Here is a 25,373-nt window from a genome sequence, read left to right as displayed (position 1 = left end):
AGTGACGGTTCCCTGTTGCTCACAGAGTAACTCCAAAAGCCTGAGTCTTGAGCTCAACACCTTCCATGGTGAGGCTGTAGTCCTCCACCACTAGGCACAGTGTAACCCATGGCCTAGGCAAGTGATACATCAACATTTCCCCACCTCACTGCCCTTGCCCATATGAGCCACTGCTTACAACGCGTTCTCAAGCAACTGACTAGTTCTACCTTATAGAACGATCACTTGTTTTCTGTGTTTTTATCGAACGTACTAGAATGCCAGCTTCTTGAAGACGATTCCATATGTGGGAGGCCTCTGTATTTTTTACAGCACTCACTGTTGTGCTTTAATAACTGTTTGTCCAGTGATACAGAATAGAATGCTATGTAATTAAAGGAAATGTCAAATCCTTTAGCAGGATTCCACCTAAACTTTCCCTGTATCATGAATACCTGGATCATTTGAAATGTCAGCAGAAGAGGATATTTCAGTCTTTGCAAACCAAATGTTTGAGATCAACTCAGCTTCAGAGCAAGCATAGGTGACTGAACTTCTAAGAGGTAATTTCATTTGTATTTATCAGTACTTATCACAGACCAAACACTCAAGTCAGAATACAGTGCCCATGTCCATTTATATCCGAAAAATTCTAACAACCCACACGGCTACGACTCTGTTGGTGTCGTATTCAGCTAATGGAACTAATGACAAAAGTCTAAATCTCTCCCCCAAAATGGAAAACATAGCTAGTAAGTAAGCTTTAAACTTCATCTCAGCCAGACTGCGCTAGGAGACAAAAGATTCCTCAGTCAAATATTTTCTTCTTTATTAAAATACCCTCCAAAATAGCAACCTTCTTTCCCATTAATGACTTGTTCAAGCTCACAATAGACTTTCACTCAATAATATTGTCACTTCAAGGGAAATCCTTTCATTCCTTATCAACATTACTAATAAAGTCTGTCTCATAAGACAGAAATAACCAACCAATTATTTCTGACATGTTCTTTCACAAGGGAAACAAGAGGCTCAATTTGTTCACTCCCCAGAGAATCACTTCTGAGTGACTCATATCTAAAGTAATGCCTTAAATGTTCTCCTCAAAGCAATAGCGATGAAAAATGAATGGTCTCTTCCACATCTCTCAGCAAATTGAAATTTTTCCAGTTACCCAGAGTTATCCGTTTGGCTAGATTTAATAATAACTACCAATATAGGATTAATTGCCTCACCTTGCCTAATTGGCAAATTCAGTAAAAGTGATTTATCTCCGTGGTATTTCACAGTGGTTCAATTTCTAGCCTGCCTTGTAATGAAATGCTGTTGAAATGGAGAGAGCGAAGGATCATATCACAGAACACAGAGAAGAATATCTGTAATACTCACGGTGTACTTGGGAGATTTGCAAACATTTTTATTTTGAGAGCGAAAGTGCACGCACTCATGCAAACCCTCTGATCTGAGCAGAATTTAAATTTCTTTGCAGTAACAAAACCTGCATTTTTCTTTAATTTTGTCATCTGTGATCATCCCTTAGGAAATAAAAAAACCACATGAGGATGCTGTAAGGATTTAATATCTAACCACACACAAAGCTAAAAACCCTCAATGTTACATTAGGTGCGAGGCGCGGTCGTGCGGCAGAGTTGGCGTGGAGGCGGCTCCAAAGTTACTGATGCGTTCTGTTGATGGAAGGAGACATTTTCTTATTTCTATTCGGTTACCACTTGGGAGAATAAAAGCTGCAAAGTGAATCGACAACTATTTAAATAAGGCTTTAGATTGAACTCAGTTACCTAAAGAAAGAAGATGTATCTTCTGTTTTATGAAGCGTGGCAAGACCAACAAAAAAATCCACTCCTTGTAGTGTGAACTTTTAAGAAAATGCACATAGTTTACATTTAAATAAATTTCACTCCTTTATAAGGTGGTGGATATTATTAAATCAGTTTTCTCCTCACCCTAATTAATTCAAGGAACAAAAAGAGTGTTATCAATTGTCAGGCTTTCTCTTGGCTGTGTTTTTTCCTTGCCTTAGCTTTAATAAGAATAACCAATCCTGAAGTGGGTTTAAACAGGTAAAGGTACAAGCTGGCCTCACTTCCTGAACCAGCAAACCAATTCCTTCTGCTGCCTTTCATGCACTTACACAGGTAAGTCCTGGACGTGCAAGATTACACAGTCACCTTGCATATCATTCCACTGCTTTCGTTTTGTTTCAAATTGTCCTCTTCAAGGCAATTTCATACTCATCAGAAATGGCAAATTTACAAAGTAATAGAATCTATTTGAATTTTATGACAGTATTAGTCAAATATTTTCCATGCCATTCACTCTGTTCCTTCCAGAGGAGAGTACAAATCATTTCAGGTAACAGTCAGATGTGAAGACCCAGGGCAGCCTGTCTCTCCTTCATAGAGTCTATTCAAGAGTTTGAAACTAAGACTTTCCCTTGTAGCTTCCCTAAGTCATTCACACGTCTGGTTGCCCCGCCATTCTGCCACGTCGCTCTTGGAGTCCTTGCTACCAGCTTCCTCCTCAGATTCCACGCATCCAGTGCCAACATCCTTCCCTCTAATATACAATGATAATGGCCTTAGTCTTGCCCTTCCCTGAAATGCCTCACAGTCCCAAACTAATGGAAACATTAACACCATGACTGGAAGGGACACTGGAAAACAGCTGGCTCATGCTTCTATTTCTAAAGTGAAAAGATGGAGAATCTGAGAGATTAAGTAATTTCTGAATACCACGCATGCAGTTAGTGGTAAAACTGGGATACTATTCTAGCTTGCATAGGTTGGGTTCTTCTCCAAACAATCTCTGAGTCAAGGACTTGGGTACAAAGAGTTTATTTGAGAGGTGACCTCAGGAGGCAATATGAGAGGACAGAAATGTGAGACAGGTTAACCAATGGACATCTGGGGCCCATTCTTGCTGGGAAACGTCTGAGAAATTATGGGAATGGAGAGGTACCTCGGCGAGGATTCTGGAGTGGTTATCCATAATCTCCCATCTCCTGTTAGTGGTAGCTCTGGCAAGCGTAACTCCATTTCCCGCCCGCCCTCAAACTGGCTGAGACTCTTCCGCAGCCAGCAAATGCCCTCAAAGAGGAGCCACTGGCATATACAGAACCTGTCCGCACGCTAGTACCAGTGAAGGCCCAGGGGAAGACGGTGGGTACAGAGCCTACCAGAGCAATGCATAGTCCTCACAGGAAAAGCGGTCCAATTTGAGATCTAGCACTGGACCTAACTTCCTTACGAGATGTTCAATTAACATGTATGTGACAAGTTCACCGCTCCTAGTCACAACTTCAGAGGGAAATTAAAATACAGTTGGAGCTTTTTTCCTGGTGGAGTAGTGGGTATGGATCCCCATAGCTACTATTCCTGTCCTTGGACTGCTTTATTGTAAACTTCTGTGTCCCCAAAACAGCTTTGGGGACAGTGGTAGCAAGGGCCAGTCTCATGTGCCATTGAAAATGAAAGCTCATGAATAGGAAAAGAGTGTGGGACTTAGAAAGAAAGGTATCTCTTATCCACACAGAAGAACTGTGAAGCTGGCTGTGATAACATGTTATAAAGGGAGAGAATGAAGTCGGGTGGGATGCAGATTTAGGAGATTTGAGCTGAACCAGTAGATATTTCCTTCAAAGGCCATAAATCTAAGAACCACAGATGCAGAGTAAAGTTGTCCACTAATTTTATAATGATTATTAGAATGAATCCCCCTCAAAATTCCAGATCAGAAATATGTTTATAGAAATCCTACTCACAGAAACAATAAATTCCTTCTGGCAACCAGGGAGCATAATTGTAAATGTACAAATCAACTGACGGAAGAGAAGCTGGAAATATTAAAATTAATAGATGCTGCATTTTATGGGAAAGCAATGTTACAAACATACATTTTCATCAAGCTTGGCCTGCTCCAAGATATTATACATTGAAGGTAAAAACATGTAAAAAAAAAATCTTGTCTTATTACTTAAATTTGCATTGTTGGTAATCCCTGAAGAGACTCTCTTGCGGGAAGTCAAAACCTGGATAAATCACGTGCCCTCATTTTTCTCTTCCAGAAATATGTATGAATTTCCTTCTCAACTATGAAAAGCCTAGTTGTCTTATATTTGCAAGACAGCCACTTCAAAAAAGATTAGGCAAAAATTATTTTAAAACTCTTCTCGATTGAAGCGTCAATTCTTTCCTATCTGTAAACCCCAGCGTGTGTACCTGACACACCTATACACGGACAATTCGTTTCCCAGTAGAAAGTAAACAGCATAACATAAACAAACCTTATGTTGTTGTACTTGACGTTTTAGGTCCTCAAGATCGGGTCCGAGGGGCTCTTTCTCCATGTTCCTTGTTCTCTCCTCTGTTTTTGTTAGCCAGTCATTCAACTCTTTCAGTTGCTGATTCTGGAGATCCATTAGAACTTTGTGCAAACTGAAAATTTGAAAGATGTCTATGATTAGCTCTATCAAAGCAACTTTACTTACTATTATTGAATCTATTAACAAGGAAAAAGTGTTGACACTTAGAGTTTATGATGTGTTCTCATTGTTTGGCATGTGTTGCACATTAAGAGGATAAGGACAGTGCCCAATCAACTATTTTTGACTTTCCTCTTTCTCCAATTTATTACAGTTCACGTACCCCAATTTTTGAAAAGTTTCATTAAGCTAACTCAATGAGTACCCACTAAGTGAAGCGAGGGTCGTCTTCGGCAATTGAGCTAGTAGTATATCTTGGCAATTGTTTGTTTATATTCCCATTATCTTTTTCTTTTCAAATCATCACCCAAGGGTATGCTTATTAATTTTTTAAGAGAAAGAGGAAGGGGTAAGGAGAGAGACAGGCAGAGAAACATTGATGTGAGAGAGAAACATTAATGAGTTGCCTCCCATATACGCCCCAACCGGGGACCAAACCCACAACCTTTTCGTGCACGGGACAACACTCCAACCAACTGAGCCACCCAGGTAGGGAGACATAGATAAGTCAAATGGTGTTTTTTCAAAGATGTACCCAATAGTGGGCTGGGAATGGATTTTAAAGTCCAAAGGCTTGGTTCACAGCTCTAGAACCAAGTTCTTACACCTTCTCAATTAGAATTCAGCGTCAGAGACACGGGAGAGTATCAATCACACAAGTTCAGGGTGAGGATGAAACTTAACACGGGGGTTATTCCATCCACAAATTCAACAAAAATCTGAGACTCAAACATAGAGAAGTGTTAGTACCTATTTCAAGGTAAATATCCTTTATGAAGGCATACTGAAAGAGTTGTTGGAAACCACAGTACACCGAACACTAGCCTAACGCTGCTATAGAGGATAGAATTTGAATTAGACATGTACTATTCTGATTTATAAAATCTTTACTGTAAATTCTCACTAGCCAGCATATTTAATCACACAAGATACACCAAAACACCTGAGAGTGTTTAAAATATTTAGGTGACAGCATTTATTGACCTTTAACGTTGGAGGGCCATATGTCCCCTAGGGCACATTGCAATCAGAAGTCTGTGAGCGTGAGCCTTCCTTACCAAACAGTAAAAGTAGACATCTTTTTATGCAAAGTGACACAGATGAAGCGTCTATTTAAGTGGAAGCAGAACTTGACAAGTTGTTAGTTTAACTCTCTTAGACAATGAATACCATCCCAGCATTGTGAGGTATATAAATCTCCCCCTTTTTTGCTTCGGCCGATCCCTTGAGAATGGACCTGATAATAACATTTCATGAGAACTGGCTGCAGTCCCTTCTTTGTGTTCGTTGTTTTTCCTGCCCAGCTTGTCATTACATTCGGCTAAAAATCTTACATCTCAAAAAACTGAGAGAGAAAAAAAATCCCACATTATTACTGACGCTCAATGAAATGTTTCAAGTGTAACACGTATTTGTTCGTTAATAAGGGATTTCATTTGAAAATATTATGTACCTTTCTTTATTAACCTTGGATGGAGACTTCATTCAACAAATATTCACTGAGTTCCATATCTCTGCTGGAAATTATTTGTTAAGAATGAGAAAAAGAAAATACTTATCCTCATATTCAGGTAGCTTAGAGATATTTAGAAAAATGGGGACATCAACAATGACCATATTACAAGGAAACCATTATCATTAGATTCATATGTATATATTTCGGGGCATACACAGAACAATGCTCCGCATTGACCTGGGGTCATCAGGAAGGATGTGGGTACAGAACCCAGAGCCTGAGAGTTGAGACTTGCAAAACTGATTCATATGCATATTGAATGTAATCAGGTGTTAAGGATAGAAAGGTGAGAAAGACCCACACAGCCCGTTTCGCTCATGGTGTGTACATTCTGGGGCTGGAAGGCAGAGACAATACAAGCTCATTAGGACACCGGTGAATTATAATTGTGACCACGCTATGAATGAGAGTAACAGAGTTGAGTCTTTCATGTAAGGAAAGGCTTTTCTGAAGTACTGATATTTGAGGAACTCTATCACTTTAAGTAAGAGGAAGCAGTGACAAGAAAGGGGCAAACACTCTCTACTCTCTATATAGAAAGAACCATCTGTGCAAAGGCCCTGAGGCATCACAGAGGACCAGGAAGGCCAGTATAGCTTAACTGCATAAGGCAGAGGAGACTTGTTCCTTGTCACACCCTTCACCAATCCCTGGGTCCGAGGAGATTTCCTGAACTCTGCCTAAATCTCTGAAGTCTAAATCTCGAGTCACCATTTATGTTCTTAATGGTTTCATCTTGTAAACCTAGACTCAGGGAATAACCAATAACAACATGTGTGCCCATCAGTGTTTTGCCGGGCGTTGCATCTTTTATAGGTGGAATGTAGGACAGCCCGGTAGGAGGCTCCTGGAGGAGAGCACAGCACGTGGGGTGGCCGGCAGTGCATGGGGACACTCAGTATGCAACCCGTGAGGTTCAACGTTTTAGTGACTGGCACAGTCGTATCGATGTTTCTGAGCCAAACAGACCGCTGCTTTACCTCTCTAGGCCAGTGGCTGCCAGAGTGTGTCCTCTGAACCAAAAGCATCATGCCGTCCCCCTGGGAACTTGCTAGAAATGCACATGCTTAGGCCCTGCCCCAGCCTTACTGAGGGAGGGGCCCACAGGTCTGTCTCAACAAGACTTGTAGGTGATTCGGATGCACACTCGAGTTTGAGAATCACTGCGGTGGCTAATCTAACCTGCATCCCCAACAACTCACCCAAACTCTGCCCAGACCAATGTGTTACCAATAGTGACATTAATAGAAGGGCAAGTGCCAATGGCCAGGAGGTGGTTATTATGAGTTATTTTGACATGAGACCATTACATTCTCATCCTGATGTCATCTCCACTTACAGAGACAAGTGGGACCTTCAACTCCTTCGGATCCTTATTTGAGGCTCCAAAAGGTCAGGGATTTCACATGGCTGAAACCTGAACTTAACCTCAGAATAAGTGTGAAAACAGAAATATGTGAGTGTGGTGGGGAGGGGGGGAGGACACCAATCATCATGAAAATGTGTATCATTCCTCCCTTTGTGGAAAGGCTTCTGAGGAAAGTTTTAACTGTGTCAATATTTATTTCCCTTACCACAGGCCTTGACTAGCTATTGGTCAACAGTGGTCCATTTACCTCATTTGCTCTCATATTCATGGAAAATAAACTGAAATCGTTGCCAATAGCTAAAAATTGTGAGATGACACCTGCAAACTTTTGACCTGGCCGCTCTTGAGAATATCCAGCATGATTTATCAGCACTAAACCTGCCTTCCGATATGGCAACAATGTGTGGCGCTGAACAGCCGTTCCTCTTCACAGAGCAAGCATGCGCGCTCCGGTTTGCCACCGTCCCAACCACTCCTCATCCTCTTTCGTACCCACGCCCATCCCTCTGTGTTCTCTTTCTGGCTCCTATCATGGGCATCTGGATGTGCCACCCTATGAGTTTTGCCATGGCTTCTCCAACTTAAGTATGAAGAGAGACTACTTCAGGATTCAGATTTACTTTCTCAGTCAGGTCTGAGAACCTCCATTTGTTTTTTGAAATTTCATTTTCTATTATATTTGGCATTCAATATTATTTGATGTTACTTTCCAGTGTACAGACTAGCTATTAGACAACTGTATAATTTATAAGTGACCCCCCCCAATAATTCAAGTACCCACCGGGCACCATACATAGTTATTATACTACTATTGACTACATTCTGTGAACTGTGCTTTATATTCCCATGACTGTTTTTGTAACTGCCAATCTATACTTCTTACCACCTCATCCTCTCCACCTGGTCTCTCAATGTCCTCCCCTCTAGCAGCCATCAGCTTGTTCTCTGAATCTGTGAGTCTATTTCTGTTTGGTTTGTTCATTTATTTTGTTCATTAGATTTTACATATAAGTGAAATCATATGGCATTTGTCCTTCTCTAACTTACTTCACTTAGCATAATATCCTCTAGTTCTATCCATTCTGTCATAAATGGTGACAGTTCCTTTTATACTGCTGTGTAGTATTCCACTGTGTAAATGTACCACAGTTTTGACACACATTCCTCTACTGATGGGCATTTAGGCTGCTTCCATATCTTGGCTATTGTAAATAACACTGCAGTGACCATAGGGGGCATATGTTCTTTCAAATTAGTGTTTTGGGTTTCTTTGGATATACAAGCTCTGTCCAGAAGGTATCCACCCATGTGCTATGCAAAATACAGACATTTATTGAATGAGATATAAGAGACAAGAAACACTGTACATAGGACAATGATGCCTCTGTCCCCTTCAAAGTGGGCACCTTGGGACCTCACACAGTTCTCCCAGTCGCCATCAGCTGCCCCGTCATATTTTTCCTAAATCTCATCAATGGTCTGAAATCCCTTCCCTTTCAAAGGTGATTTTCATTTTGGGAAAAGCCAGAACTCACAGGGCACCAAATCTGGGCTATAGGGGGACTGAGTCATCAAGGTGATTTGATGTTTTACAAAAAAAAAACCCTGCCGAAATCTGATGCATGAGTGGGTGTGTATCTTGATGAAGCTGCCAATCACCAGTTGCCCATTAACTGCAGCTTTTTGAATCATCCAAATAGTTTCTGCAGAGGAATGTTCAAGCTTAACACAAAATTTGATGCAGATTCATTGCTCTGCTTGCTCAGTCATTTTGGATATGACTATCACACAGTGCACATGCTCACTCAAGGGCATCTACCACCCCCACCAACTAGTACAGTGAAGTCATCATTGTTCGCACATGTGCATTCCAGTCCCCTCTCCTATGCTGCCAGGTTACATTGATGTTGCTCAAACTGTTCTCGTTATATTAACAATGGCTGGACTTTTTCCAGACAGAGCTCATATATTCAGAAGTGGCCAAAAGGCAGTCCCATTTGTAATTGTTAAAAAGACCTCCATGCTGTTATCCATAGTGGCTGTACCACTCTGCATTCCCACCAACAACGCATGAGTGTTCTCTTTTGAGATCGTTCATTTCTGGCAAGTTTCCAGGTGAAGCCAATGTTGCTAGGCCATGGATGACACTTTGAATAACAAGAATCGAGGTGAGAATGTTGTATATTTGAAAATCACTGCTAGTCTTTTTACGGTGTGTGTGTCTGTGTTTGATCCATTCGTCAGCCACTGCTCAGAATTGGAAGACTGAAGAAAGAGATAGGGCCCGGCAGAAGTAAAGCCTGCTCGAGTGGGGTTGGTAGGGTAATAAATAATATGGGTGTAATAATTTATAGTTTTAATGTGAACATTTCACCTAAAATGTCACATGGTGTGCTTGAGAGTGATACTGTTATGTTACAGAATGACATGCTTATGATTTTGTAATAAAAAGGGGTGTTATTTGTGCAGGATGCTGTAGGTTAATCTGATGCTGGTAGGAAAACATGAAAGGGCTTTATACTCAGCACTCCCCAACATTCGCTGTTATTCTAGTATTCTTCTTGACTGGAGTGGCGATACGATTACTGAAGCTGCTCTCCGTCACTGATCCCCAAAATATTTCACAGTGAATACAATTAGGGAATCTGCTCTTTCTGGTTATTGTGCCTAGAGCATAATTTATTTAAAGCGAGACAAATCCCAAAGAAGAACACAGGATTTGCTTAAGGATGCAACTTGTGAGAAGAAATGAACTTAGAGATCAGACAAGTTGAAGAAAAAGATGACGTCCAAGTGGAGCATGCCTCCGAAGAGCTCAACTGTGTATGGTTTTCCTTTGGACTACAGAAACAATTATTCTTAATGTAATGTTCAAAAAGATTTTGCGTTTCCATTGTTGCTACTTTAGATATGTAATTATTCAGTGATGTCTGGTCAGTCCTCACTGCTTTCTGTGCCGGGGTCACATGAAATAAACAAACAGGTGCTAAACGGTGCTGTGCTTGCCTTCCTCGCTGAGGCCTGTGAAGAGACAGCAGCAATACATGAGCAGGTGATTTACAGGCCACGGTGCCCACGGTGAGCAGTGACAAGGAAGTGAGCGGGTGAGCAGTGGCCCGTGACCATGCATGGACAGAGGAAGAAGCGACCGTGAGAACAGACTGACAGCTGCCATGGGAGAGGGGTTGGGGGATTGGGTGAAGCAGGTGAAGGGATTGAGAAGTACAGATGGGTGGTTACAGAATAGCCACGTGGATGTAGATTACAGCACAGGGAATATAGTCAGTAACACCGTAATAACTATGCTTGGTGCCAGGTGGAAATATGGGGGGGACCGCTTTGTAAGTTACAAAAATATCTAACCAGTATGCTGCACACCTGAGACTAATATGAAATACTACGGAATGTGAAAAATAAAATTAAAACATTTAAGGAAAACAATTTTTTAAGTAAAATGGGATAAAAAAGAAAAGAAAGGACTTTAATCTTGGTATATCTTTTGAATTTTCTACTTTGTGACTCAATAAAAAAAAAAAAAAAAAACCTCTGTAATTTTGAAGCAGAATTCTGAAATTACCACTTTTCTAAAAGGAGGGTGGGACCGAGAAGAGAATAAAGTCCTTATTTGAAGATTCTACTAGAAGCTATTTACCATATTTAAAAGAAAGAAAAAGAAAATTTTAAAAGTTAAGTCTTTAAAAATACATTTTTATGGTTCACAAGATGCTATTAAACAGATGAGCAGAGTCATAATTACAAAATATTTTAATCTAACTTTTAGGATGAGAATGACCACGCTGGACTTTCAGACAGACTCACAGATACACAGAAATGAAGAGTGTGATTTAAAGAATAATTCTCCAAGTTTAGATGCTAAGTGATCTGGAAATCCCATAAGGAATAACTGTCTTAAAACATTTATACCTTATTCTCCTTCGCTGAATGAATTATTTTGTGAACATGCAACCTGTCTCTCTGAATTCTGTCACTTATGTTACTAGCTGGCCTGAATCAATATAAAGATGAAACCCCAAAGCTCAGACCATCAGTGTGTTTATAAAAATGCAGGGCACTTCGGAAACATTCTTTAAGCGCCAGCAATGTGTTACGTGGGAAGGAAAGGGAGATGAGTAGCTTAAGAGTGTCGATAATGGCGGTCTCCTTCACGGGAACAATACACAGAAATGAAAGCCCTGATGCAGTGGAGTTCAACTATGGCACACCGTTCAGTTAGGAGAGAGGTGACAGATATTTCCTCTATGCTGACTGGGACACGGGCCATTTGGTTGGCACAGAAGGCCTGATTGCACCGATAACACAATTGTCAGAAAGCCTCTGGTTTTCCCCTGTTGCCAATTCCTGTATTATGGTAAAACTGTCACCTAGGAAAACCGGGTCATAGTCCTGCCTGTACTTGCTCTCTAGCCTCACTTGTCATTTAACCCTTTCCAAGTGTTTCAGCGCAAGAAATACCAGGATAACAGTATTCTGCGGGGAATAAACCACTATGGCTCCGTGGCCCTCAGAGTCCTGCGTCTGCTTTCTTTCTGAGATGAAAGAACAGCACTCGGGCTCCCCAACGTGGTGCCGTGAGGAGGCTGAGGTCAGGTGACTGTAATCATTGTCTAATAAAGCTGACTCTGCGCACAACTGGTTGTTCTTCATTCACACGGACCCTAAGTCAGATGAACACTGCTGAGAGTTACGCTCCATGAAATAATGAATTTTTAAAAAAATAAAAACTTGACTCTTGAAAAAAATAATCTATTTGAAATATCTAAAGCAAAGTTATGCACGTATTTTTTCAACTGTGCAGGGGACGGAGTGACTGAAATCACAGTGCTGCAAACTAAAATGAATGCGTTTACTTACTCAACCTGTTGGCTTGAAAATCTTAACAAAATGGTTTTAATGAATAGATGATAGGGTCAATTTTAGCTCAGGAATTCTGTACAGGCAACTAGATCCTCCCAGAAGGCTCACATATGCTAAAATATGTAGTTATTTTAACTCCCTTGCATGCGCTTCTGTTTCAGGTACTCTACTGAGAAAGTGATTAATAAAGGGCATGTTTAAGTCTGGGTTTTATTAAAATTACCAGAGAAAGGTGAATTATGTTCGGCCAGGTGATTATACTAAACACTGAGGGTTGAAGATAGTTTTGCCTGTTTTCAACACTGAGGCAAAATGTTTATATCAGCCCTTTATGCTCGCAGGCGGCCCATGTGTGCGCACAGGGCCCAGGTGGCACGGCCATGTCAGGGGGAACGTGAACCAGATGCACAGCATTGAGGCAGGTTCACAACGCTGGATGTCTTTACCCAGTTACTCACACACTAATCGCACTACAGAAGTCGTTAACTATCTATGAAATAGCAGTTCTGACCTTGTGACATGTGTGGCTTTTGTTTATCTTTTATTGAGTTTATTGGGGTGACATTGGTTAATAAAATCATGTAGGTTTGGGGTGCAATTGTTTAATACTGGATATTGTATTGTGTGTTCACCACCCCAAGTCAAGTCTCCTTCCATCCCCTCTTTACCCTCCTCTACTTCCCCCACCCCCTTCCCTCTGGTCATCAACACACTGTTGTCTGTGTCTACGAGTGTTTTTTATTAAGCCCTTTGCCTTTTTCACCCAGCCTCCCAAGCCCATCCCCTCTGACAGCTGTCAGTCCGTTTTCTATATTTAGGAGTCTGTTTCCATGTTGTTTATTAGTGGATTTTGTTCATTAGATTCCACATATAAGTAAAATCACATGGTACCTGTCTTTCAGTGACTGGCTTCTTTCACTTAGCATAATGTTCTCCAGGATTTTTAAATATAATTTAATTTATGAATAAATAAATATATTTATCACACATCAGACAACAGAGGTATTACTATAATTACTCCTGACGATGCAGGGACTGGTACTAGCCCAATGTACAGATAGGGAAATAAAGGTTCACTGGGGCCAAAGGCACGCAAAGGGAGGCGGCAGAGGGGCCATCGGGGGGATTGGCCCTGGAGCCTCCTTCACATCGTGCTATCCTGCCTGTGTTAATATCTTTTTTTTTTAGAAATGGCTTCTTTTATATCTATTTGTCATTTCATTCATGGCACTAATTACCAGAATGGAGGAAAACAGAAGCAAAAAGGTCACTTAGTGGGATTTTATAGAAATTACCATTAATAGATACTTTTGCCTTTTCTTCCCACCTAAATAAAATGTGCAGTAACTACTGAGACAATCTGCCTTAGGACAAGGTTCACATGAACGACAGAAACCACAATACTTGGTTTTAATAATGAAAGGAGCACAGTGAGACTCAGTCTCGCACAGACATAGAGTGACGAGGTGAAATGAATGACCAGGTGTTTTACATATGTGTAGTCTTTCACAAAATGTACGAGTCAGAAAGCATGATATAACCTAGGCCCTCCAAAGAGCAAACACCGCCTTAAAGTAGAATTAAGTAGAACTGTTGAAGGAAAAGTTTCAATAATGTGTGCAGACATACGCAAAGGTGTTTTGTTGTATGGCGGCAAAGAACAATAGGTCATAGGAAGAACATCAGGACTTTTCAACTCTCAAGGTTTGTAACATTTATCAGAGCTCAGCGATTGCCATGTGAAATATAAGGGTTAAAACTGAGAACCCAATAAAAACAATGACCCCAAATGGGTAAGATTCTCACCATCACTGTCGCCTCCACCCTGCCACCTTTACCGCCCCTCTTCCACCACCGTGACCCATTGCCATGCTCAATTTCTGGAAGTTTCCTCCTAGCACCTGTGCGGGTGGTTAAACCCTCTTGCCCCAACCCCCGCTTCTGCACCTTCTCGCCTCAATCAGTACATCCTCTTCCCTCTGAGTCCTCATCACTCCTCCAAAGACCCAGCTGTGAATCCCGACACTGGGCTTCTGTCTGTAAATCTTAGCCACTAGCACAGTAATTTCCATGGGAGAATGAAGTGAGGCAAAGGTCTAACAAAATCGTATAAAGAGTTTTTCCTCCTAAAACAAATGTGCTCATCCTTCTCTCTACAGCATCACCACTGCCACCAACAGGTACACTGACATCTTGGGACAAGGGAGAAACCAAAGGTCATCTACAATTCTCAGAGTCCCCACTGATTCTGAGAGTGACCGTTATTTTCCACCCTGCAACCTGGCCTTGGAAGCCACTGGTTTTAGTCTGCAGCCTCGTAGTGAGTTCTTTAGAAAGAACTCGCCTGCAGAGCTCCCCTTTCAACAGCTAGGAATGAAAGGCAGTTTTCAAACCTCCCTCAAAATTAACTGCATAATAATATTCATTTTTCCACTGAATGGAACGTGAGAAATACTGTTGTTTTTAAAAAGATATTCTGTGAAGCCAATATATGCCATGGTTTTCAAAACCCTGATTTATTTTATCCCTGTAGCCATGTAGCTCCACAACAATTTAATTATTGATATTCTTCAAGTATCCAGAACAAGATTAAAGTTCAAAATGCAAACAAACTCATTTGAATGTTGAGAGCATAAATTCAAAATAGTAACAGTAACATAATAAAGAAGCTGCATGGCTGGATGCAAAAGACTCTTGAGGCAAATATGTGATGGGAACCCTCGATTCCATCTCCCTGATTAAATGCTTTCGAAGCAGATGAAGAAACTCACAGAGGTCGTCACAAACCATGGATGACTATTAACTACAGTGATTGGAAGATGGTTCAAATTACCTTTAGTGAGAATGGGGGCTGTTGACAGTCTCAGATCATATTCATTGATAGGGTGGTAAAAGCCCACTTGCAACTTCAATAACTATGTCGCTATACAGCATCTGGCACAGTGGCTGCCACACGCTAGTCACATGGTAAATACTCCCTGAATGAATAAGTGGCATCACTTAATTATCCATCAAACATTGGGAGACAGAGTACCAAAATGCAACCACTTCCCCAATCAGAAATACCACAATTAAGATGATAAAAATGTCAGATTCTATTAAATGTGCTCAGGTTGAGCCAGACTAGTAATTTAATTCGAATCATTTTTTTTGTCATAAATCAGAATGCCATCATTTTTCTCTTTGTTAGACCAGTTACTGTTTCTCAAATGGGGAAGCAGAATTTTTTTTTAAATTTCTCCTGCCTTAAGACCTTCCTATTTGCTTTTATTTGGCACAGCTAGCTGCGTGACTGTCCCCTCCCCTCCATTTAGGGCTCTCCTTACATATCACCTCGTCACAGAGGCCTTTGCTGACTGGCCACGTACACACAATAACTCACACATGTCACTTTCTAGGTCGTCCCTTACTTTTCCCTTATCATTTAATGTCATCTGATATGATATACATATTTTTTAATTGTCTGTCTCCACCCCCACACCCCCACCCTGGGACTAAGATTGCAAGCTCAATAACAGAAGCAGGCGGTTGGTCTGTTCACTCATATTCTCCTGGTATCTAAAATAGTGCTGGGAATGTGGTAGATATGAACTATTAGATGGATGGGCGAACTATTACTTTTCTAATTATCATTTTTTATCTTGTGAAAAGGCATGGTTCCAAAAAAATACTGCCTTCTCCTCTCATTTCTATGAATTCCAGAGATTTGGCTTTTCTGTTTATAATTTAAGCCATACGAGTCACAAATTTTATGGTATTGGAACAGGGATCATCCACATAGTAACTGCACACGTACAGAGAAAAAAAATTGTCATGGCCAGACATATCCACTGGAACCTGGTCAAAGAACTGTGTTAATAACCACTGCTTATGAGGTCTATAATTGTCAATATCCCCATATTGTCTCCATTATATATTCTTGCAAGAGAATTTTGCTGTTCTATTAACCACCCATGGGAGATGACATCGACAGCTGAGCGTAGGTTGAGACATCACCACCATCATTTTTGGTGCTTCTAAGAAACCAGTTACAATGTTGGGCCCACCTTAGCTGGTAGAAAAATTGCGACAGAAGATACTGAAAAGATTGCGCTACAAAGGAGTCTGGATTTTTAATTTTTAACACAATGGTTTCAACTAGATCAGTGCCTCTCAAACTTTAATGTGCTTAGGAATCAGCTGGGATCTTGTTAAATTGCAGTTTGTGATTCTGTAGATCAGGGTGAGAGCCGAGACTGTGCATTTTTAACAAGTTCCCAGGTGATGTCACTGTTGTTGGTCCTTGAACTACCTTGATCTACAAGGAATTCTCTTTTTACCGTTATTGGAAGAACGAAAAATGACTTAATACAACTGTACTAGTGTGAGATTATGTAGAGTTAGTGTCCATTGCAACAAATTCACCTGACACACGGGGACGACCTGATGAAATGAATGCATTTGTTCATTCATTCATTCATTCATTCATATTTTCACACACGTAATACGTTAGTCCCTTCACTTGGGACAAAATCACCCATGCATTTGTTAACACCTGCTTTGTTCTACTCGTTCTCACATGTTTTCTCATTTCAATATTGGAACAGACTTTAAAAAAAATGATAGGCCAGATTTGTTAGACAATTTTTCCTCTCCAAAGTGTGACAGCTTGTATTTCCACCCAGATACTTATTAATATCTCTCCCCCTGCTGATGGAAACCAGAACGTACCTTAGGCTGGCCTCCGCACTGACTTGCTTTCATTTTTTCCCCTTGCCGTCACAAAGGTCTTGGTTTCCCCCTGCCTGTCCTGACCACAGTTATCAGAGAGGCTGATGGAACTCGCTGTGCTTATCTTTGTAAGTCTTCATAGAAATGTCAGTAAATCTCTTTGCTCTCTGCAGGTTGCATTTTCCAATCAAATTAATTAGTTTATTCATAGAGAAGAATATTTTTTGTTGTCCCCAGGCCAATTGTCTTCTTGTACTTCCAGGGTTGGAAGTTTTGTCTTTTTCTTCTCTTTCCCTCGCCTCCCGCCACCCCAAGGGAGGGATGAAATCCTATTTCATCCCAATCCTATTTCAGCCAATGTCCTTTAGAGGTTTTCCGGACACACAGAGGTGCTGCTGTTTCCTAGTCAGAAACTGAGGACTGTAGAGGCAAATAGGTGTGTGAGAAAGTGAGACCTTATCCTTAGATAAATTAGAACATACTTAGCATGAGGTGAAAATGACGGCATTTTGTCACCTCTCTGTTTTCCAAATTTCTTGTGTTGTGTGGTAGGTACTGCTGGTTTCTGAGGTATATCCTATTTCCTAGAGGCAACCTGTGTAAAGGGAGCGTCTGCATGTACGTTTGATGCAAGGATGCCTATGTCCAAAGCTAAAAGCATCCTGACTGTCAAAAAGGGAACTAAAATAAATATAGCAGGGATGGTTTATAAATGAAATACTGTGCTAAGACAGCAGAATGCACTATATTAGCACAGCTACCCTGGCACAGGACACCAGCATCTCTTACCCGGGCCATTGCGTGTTCTCTCCTCTTCCAGTAGCATTACTGGAATTTCCTTTACCTGGCCCTCCCCTGCCTATAACTGTCAGATTGCGTTTCCTTGAACTTCCACTAGAACTCAAACCCCTTGTCTTTTATCATGACTGACGATGGCATACATGGCGAGACGCCCCTTCCTGTATTTCAACCCCATCTCATACCTCAGCTACCTAACCTCCCCAGCTGCAGCTCTCTAGTCACACTGGCCTTTTGGTTCCTCTCACCAGCCAAGCGGTCCCTATTTTGGGGTCTTCGCACCTGGCTGTTCCCTCTGTCTGAAATGTACTTCCTGATTTGCAAATGGTGGTTCCTTCTTATCAGGGACATTCGACATTAAATGGCTTCAGCCCAGAAACGACATTTGTGGATCACAAAAGCTAAATAAAGTAGCCCCTCAAATATTCCTTCCCTTCCCTATTAGCATTTAAGCTCTTTAGAGAACTTATTCCTATCTGGTATTTCCCTGGTGTTCTTTTTCTTACTGAGCACCAGCCTCTCTGGAGACTCAGAACATCTGGAACTTTGGCCTCTTGTTATCTTGTTACCCGGAGCCTGAAAATGTGTCTGCCACCTCAAGGCACTCCATTAATATTTGTTAATATTTGTGTGTGTGCATATATATAGTTATAGATAGTATTCTATGCAGGAATATACACATAGATATTTATCACAAGGAATAGACATCAAATATAATGTGGCTGTTGTTGGTAAATAGGTTGGCAGATAATACCTACAGTTGTCAAGTGTAACTATTCATAGATTTTAGTTATGAGCTTATCTACACTAACCAGTTTCTTTTACTTTGTTACCAGAGAGCAAATGAAGAGTTCTGGCATGGCTTTGGTCGTCTGTCATGTGACTAGACAACCGTTAATTGGTATTCTTCTCATCACTAGGTCTACGTTGACGCAAGGATGATGGCTTCCGGCTGGGTCTAGTCACAGCCTGCCTTTGGGAGAGAAAGGAGGGGCGTGGACTAATCCGTTTTTGTTGATGGCAAAGTACTCGGCCCTCCTATTCCGCAGTAATCATGTGTTTGGAAACAGCAGGTGATACTCCCGACTGAAGCTAATCAACATGGCTATGGTAATAAGAACTGAACAGGTAACAATTTATTAAAGCATTAAATAAAACCCAGAATCGTTAATTTCTAAATACTGACAACATCCTATTGTCATAATCAGCTTTTTATTTCCTCCAAAAAAAAATATCTACCACAAATCAGGTCCAGAGTAGCTTTCATAATGGCTTATCTCATTGAGAGTTTAATAGACTTTATGCATGAATACACAGGGTTAGTAAAAGTGGTATGGGATACTTACTGTTATTTATACACTCGCAAGAGATTTCTCAATGTGCTTTGCTTAAATAATACTTGGCGGGTGTGTATTTCAAGAAGTTGTCCAAAAAAGACTGTGTGTTGCAAGGGGTTCCGGATTCACATCTCATTTTTTAAACTCTACATTTTACCAAAAAGCTCTGTGAGTGGAAAGGTCACGCTTGCCCTCTTGGTAATCATTGTAAAAGCTTCGACGCAAACACAAAGCAAAGTCCCCATATCTTTCCAAAGGGCAGACTATGTTCTGTATGTCAGTCCTAGCTGAGTGTTGGTATTATCATTTTAGGTCCCTCCCTTCCGACAGGACGTGAGTGGGGAAATTACCCACACCCCCGTGTGTGGGGGTATATATTGTCATGAGTCACCTTCCTTGCAACTAGGTCTCCAGCCGCAGTTAATTAATTGATGAGTCTAATTAATGTCACACTGTTAGTCCAACTGGAGAAGAGGAGTGGGGACCCATGGCGGGACTCAGCCTCCAGAAGAAGACGGGAGAACACAATGTGGGAAAAGAGGTAAAGGCAGACGATGGATTTGAGACTTACAAATTTGGTCAGTGGTTGCTCTGTTTAAGTTGCACAGATCGGAGCCATCAGAAGCTGTAACCTTGAAGAACTCTGGTATATGACCACAAGCAGGCGGCTCTAAATCTTAGGATTTTTGATTGTAAGTGGGTGGAGTAAATTAGTTGACCCTTGGGTATGGGGGGGACGCAGTCCAACCTCAATAGTTATAATACGGTTATTATGACCCTCACCCTCAAGGGTTAGTTGCAATCCTCCAAATGATCACTGCAGGGGGAAATGTCAATAGACACAGACTAGTACCTCCTGGTTGGGAATACAAATGGGTGTGAAAACTCTCTCTTACATGCACCTTCCTTTATTCTTTCAGAAGAGATGAGCTCCGCAATGTGTATTCCCTCCCTACTGGCGCACTATAATTTAGTACTGGAATCACCAGCGTCCCAGCATATCTAATGAGTTTCTTTGGTCCTATTTTAAAGCTTTTAATCTTTATAAATAACAGCCAAGTAAACTTAAGGTGCTTCGACAATTTCTTTAGCTTAATGCATTCAAATCCACAGTTGGCACTTCATTTCTTTTCATTTAAAAATAAATCTATCTTGTCTCGATAGGCTCTACATGAATACACACTCCCAACAATATAAATCAGAGAGACGCATTGAGAATGATGAGATCTTCCTTGTTACCTTTATAAGAAAAGTGCCGTTTTCAGAAATGTCTCCCAAATTCTTTTCGGATTAAGTCAGTAGATTTTCTTCACATACTTCGGGACCATACAGTACTTGCATTAAGGATTTCCAAACACAGATGAGAAACCTTTTTTTTTTTGTTTTTTCAAGAGGATTTCCATAAGTATGTGAGCAACTATTTAGTATTTTTGAGGGCTTGTCCTTCCAAAGAGAAGTTCCCTGTCACCTGTATGTAATAGATGGTTGTAGGTACAGGCAGCCCCCGGGTTACGGTGCCTCATCTGATTGTGCTTCACAGATGCAGCGTTTTTCTACAAATTGAAGGCAAGACCCTCCAGTAGCAAAGAGATTACCACTGGCTCCAAAGCAACACTGACTCCATCCAGTGGTCCAGAGCCAAGCCTGCAATATCTGGGCTAAGCCTGGACATGGTTTCCTGTGTATACTTCCCTGCCTTCGATCGTCGCTTTTTAATTTTTGCAGAAAATGTGGAAAATATTAACTATGAGAACAATTTGGCAACTGTTGGAACGTAATCCTGCAGAAACTGGCCCTTCTATCCAACATCTCCGCTTCAATTACGAAAGTGAAAACCAAAATGCCTAGTAATGAGCCCACAAAAATGTGCCCCGCAGGAGAGCTCTGCGTGCTTTAGGGACGGACTGCCACTCCTGATATCCACAGGAAACTGCATCGCAGTAACTCTAGCGTGCCAAAATGGGCCGCTTTTAGAAATCAAAACCACTTACTTGCTTTGCTTCTCCATGCTAGCTACCCTGAGGCATTCCCATCTTGAATTGAGGAGATTCATTTGCTCTTGCACTTCCGTTTCTTCTTCTTCTGATAACTTCCCTGTTCCAATGAGCTGACTTCCCAATTGCAGGACATTACCGACCCGTCCCTGGTGGGACGTCAAGTCCATCATGTACCCCTGGCAAGGAGAGAAGTTGACAGCAGTGATTAACACTTCATGTATATCATTAATGTTTTGGTTATTTTTTTTTCCTAAATGTGTAGCCCATTTAAAGTATATTCCCAGGAAAAGTATTTTAATATTTCATCCACGGAAACCCAATAGTGTTTTCAATGTGATTAAAGAGAACAGTTAGCTTAGGTCACCTTCTGCAGAAGCAGACCCTGACATTAGGTGTGCACTCAGGCGGTTTACTAAGGAAGATGTCCTAGAGGAGACCTGCGAGGGAGCTGAAGGAGCAGGAAACATGACAGGGAAGCAGAGAAGGGCCAGGAAGGATGTCATCTCGGGACAAGTGTCCGGCCAGAGCAGTGATACCACACAGGTAGTCTGGAGTGTAAGTTACAGCTCAGCGTCACCTTGACCCAAGGGACGGGAGCTGGGCTCTCATATTCCTGTGGGAGTCGCTGCACAGCCACCTCTCAGCACCTGCAAGTGGTGCTCGCCAGGTTGGAACTTCAAAAGCTGGCCGTTGGCGTGCCAAGCCCAAGCCCATTTGGATGTTTCCATCCCCAAAGAAACACTAAATTGCCAAGCAAAGTGCATGATTGTCTAACCAGTAAGCTGTACGCCTGAAACCAATACGAAATAACATCGAAAGAAACAAAAAACCCAAAACTAAATCACAAAAATACCAGGATCTTAGGCAGAGACTGGGATAGAGAGACTTGCCGCGATGACGAGGCACGCGCTTTGTCTCCTAAATCGATGTTTTGCTTTACCTCATGAGTATGAAACTGTTCTTTCACTTCCTCTACATCACTGGAAATCTCCCCCTGGGCTTGCAAAGTGTCCTCGGCAGAAAGAAGCCACGAGAGCACTTCTTCTAGAGCTGTTTGGTAGCTGTCCAGGTTTACTTCAGTCCCCATCACCGAGCTGCCAAATGACTTGTGTTCGGGAGCTCCCAAACGCTGAACAATAAAAATAAATTGGGCGTTATACAATTAGTGTTTTTGCAGACTGTTCCAGTACATTAAATGATAAAATGAATGAAATATTCAAAATGTGGAAAATGTTCACGTGCATCATCAGAGACGTGGACCGCAGACTCATAAAATCACACGCCTGCATTTTAACAGCCTCGCAAATATATGCAAATTTTCAAATGCTATCCAAAACCCACTTCAAGTTAATATTTTATTAAACTTCTTCTCGATTACTATAAAGAGTGGATGGATACACCATTTCTTCATGTTATACTTGAAATGCTGTGAATTTTCATCCATAGGTAACTTTTTTCACTTTGTATTTTAAATGCTGTACATATACATTATTGGTATTATATTTATATATACTTTCGCAATGGCATTAAATGAAACATCTCTTGCCCAAAGCCATGAGGTAATAAAATATTTCTGAACACCTACAGAAGAATTATCAGTATGAAAATAAGGAAGGGGGATACAATTTAAACAGAAATATTTACACATCTGAAATTTCTAACCATATAATGACTTTTAGGAATTAAGCCTTTATTTCCAGATGGCCATGATTTAAATAGCTAGATGTTATCTTAAGAGCAGTAAAATATAAAGTATTGGCCTCCTAACTCAATTTGCAGGAAGTTAAGTGAGCATCTCAACGGTCGTCTTGGAATTTCTGCTAGGACCCTAAAGCTGAGAACGAAGGGTTAAAAGTGTCCATAATTCTCAGGAGAAGATCCAGGCCATCAAAGTAAAAATTGCTAAAAGCTGAGCCCCAAACTGGCTCCATAACCCTCAATCCACTCCCTAGCTCAGAGGGGTATAAGCAGCAGCAAGGAGACTGGAAAAATCCGGTGAGAAAACATTCCTTTGGAGGGCTACGCATGTCCACACCCTCTCCCCACCTCAAGCCAAGTAATGGGGACTTCAAGACAATCGCCTATACAGGATAGGGTAGTTTCCAGGATGGAACGCTGACCTCTATCAGCCTGCATGTCTGTAGAGTTTCAGAAGTGATGGGGCCAGTGCCAACAAGTGACAGGACACAGCTCTTGGGATAACCTATGCTTCTGCTGCTTTAACCTTAGGGCAATCACCAATGGTAAACATTTGAACAGATAAGAACAAGGGCCTGATTTCTGTTTGTTTGGGTCAAGGGCACTCATGCTAGGTTGCTCTGCTTCAAAAATCCTGAAAGGACCGCACTCAACGGGGTTTCCTGCTGAGGTAAGGAACGCAGGCAAACTGTTGACATACAGTAGAAGCAAAGCAAAACTACTGGAAAAATAGAGAAGAATCTTTTATATCCTCCAACTATAGGAAGCCAGCCCTGGGCCCTAAAAGCAGAGGTTTGCAAAGGTACCAAAAGGCAGTGTAGAACACTCAGAAGCTACCTGGGGGATTTCACAATCTTGCCTAGAGAAAACGGATTTTTTTTTTTTTTTTGATGATGGTCCCCTGGCATGTCTGCCTTGAATTTCCAGTCCCCTCAATGCTGAGCCTTATCCCACTGAGCTGTTCTTCTGATAAATGCTCCAGTGTCAAAACTTTAACACTCTAAGTCTATCCAACTATTAAGTCCTTTAAGGTGGCAAACCATAGTGGCAGTCTTTGGAAGGATATTTTCATCAAATGATGTGCTCTCCGTTTCTAGAGAAATGCCAAAGATATGTCATGCTGATGGAGTCAAACTCACCAAGTCTAGCATCTCAAACAGGGCATAGGTGCCCCATGAGGGTTATTTGCAAAAGCCCTCCATGGCCAAGGCAATTTCTGAAGGTCTTAGGGGTTAGAACAAGTTTCAAGGTATATATCCCTTCTGCCCATTGCTAATCACTATTCATAAAAAATATCAGAGTCAGCATTAAGCAGGGAAAGGTCCCAGCAAGGCAGCCTGGGACACATGAGTAGGTGGGACCAGCTTCATGGCCGTGCAACGCGAGCAGCTGTACAGCGCCCACGCCTCCGAAGAACCCCGTGCTTGTTTTATCTGTTTCTTGACATGGCCATCTTAAACTTCCTAAAGATTCTGTCATTGAACTTGGGTTTTATAAGCAAAGTCCAATGGGGTTATGAAGTATGCGCATGAGCAGAGAAGACAGCTACAATGTGTGTGCATACATATATATTGTTATGTCCCAGGGGCACAGAATGCTGGCGGACCCACAACAGGTGGGGGCTGAGCGCAACTCCAGCAAGTACAAGGTAAGTGTGGCATGTCCATGACTGAGTGGGTGAGGGCCCAGAGAGCCCCAGAAGTCATGCTTTCTATTTGAAAGAGACCCTGCTTCCAAGCCAGAAAGGAGGTGACTCTAAGGAAACACAAACCACCAGGGAACCCTATCATATCCCTGCTCACTCGTATTTCTTTCCTGTGTGAGCCAACCACTTATGCTGAAACTGATGACATGGAAAGAAAAGGGAAAGGCAGGGCAAGCCACACTTCCTTTTCCTTCCAGCCCTTCCTCACTCAGCAGGAAGCGGAAGGTGAACAATGTTGGTAGAACGTGCACCTATCGAGAAATGAAATGGCAGCTGGGTGAGTTGCATATCGTTTCCACGTTAAGAATGAAATACATACTACAAGCTACAAAATACAAATTGGCTGGTAACGGTGATTCTGCATGAGTTCAATGCTCTTATATTTGCATTTATGACTGCAGTTGCACAATATAACAAGCAGTAAAACTCATGCTAATACTATAAATTTTTAATTTTCTTTATTCAGTATGCTATCAAAGAGCAAATAAACACACCATGGAAAGTCAAGAGAGAGACCACGGAATAAAGAAAACGGCTTTATACTTTAGTAACTTCGACAGTACTTTCCTTCCTGCTTCTTGAACAAGGGGCCACGCATATTTTGTAGACAGCCCTGTGTGTAGGTGGCAAACAGGTAAAATCCAATCCTGGATATTTTGACTTCTCTGGGTGGCAGCTAAGAGGTGACGGCGGGGGGGGGGGGGGTTATTATACTCAGTAGATAGAACGGGGCTGTTCGACCCAAGGGCCAGGGAGGCAAACAGTCGGTGTTCGAATCCCGACTCAGACCCGAGCCCTATCATAAGCCTTGCTTCCCTCAGACATAAAATGGGAACAATGATACTCCTCTACCCAAAATGTGAAAACAATTAAAGGAGGGTATATAAA

The 25,373-nt window shown here is 41.6% G+C and overlaps 1 protein-coding gene across 3 annotated transcripts in view; it reads right to left on the bottom strand.

Moving 5' to 3' along the window:
* DMD (dystrophin) overlaps positions 1-25,373 on the bottom strand; it is a 1,965,474-nt gene that overhangs the window by 1,315,006 nt on the left and 625,095 nt on the right. For all 3 annotated transcript variants that reach the window (XM_053917632.1, XM_053917633.2, XM_053917631.1), the window contains exons 10-12: positions 22,023-22,211; positions 21,077-21,258; positions 4,283-4,433 (exon numbers count right to left, since the gene is read on the bottom strand). In XM_053917632.1, coding sequence (XP_053773607.1) covers positions 4,283-4,433; positions 21,077-21,258; positions 22,023-22,211 — 522 coding nt within the window. The remainder of the gene's footprint in view (positions 1-4,282; positions 4,434-21,076; positions 21,259-22,022; positions 22,212-25,373) is intronic.

Source organism: Desmodus rotundus, chromosome X (genome assembly GCF_022682495.2).
Source record: "Desmodus rotundus isolate HL8 chromosome X, HLdesRot8A.1, whole genome shotgun sequence".
In the NCBI taxonomy this organism is placed as follows: Eukaryota; Metazoa; Chordata; class Mammalia; order Chiroptera; family Phyllostomidae; genus Desmodus; species Desmodus rotundus.
This window is presented reverse-complemented; position numbering and strand designations above follow the sequence as displayed.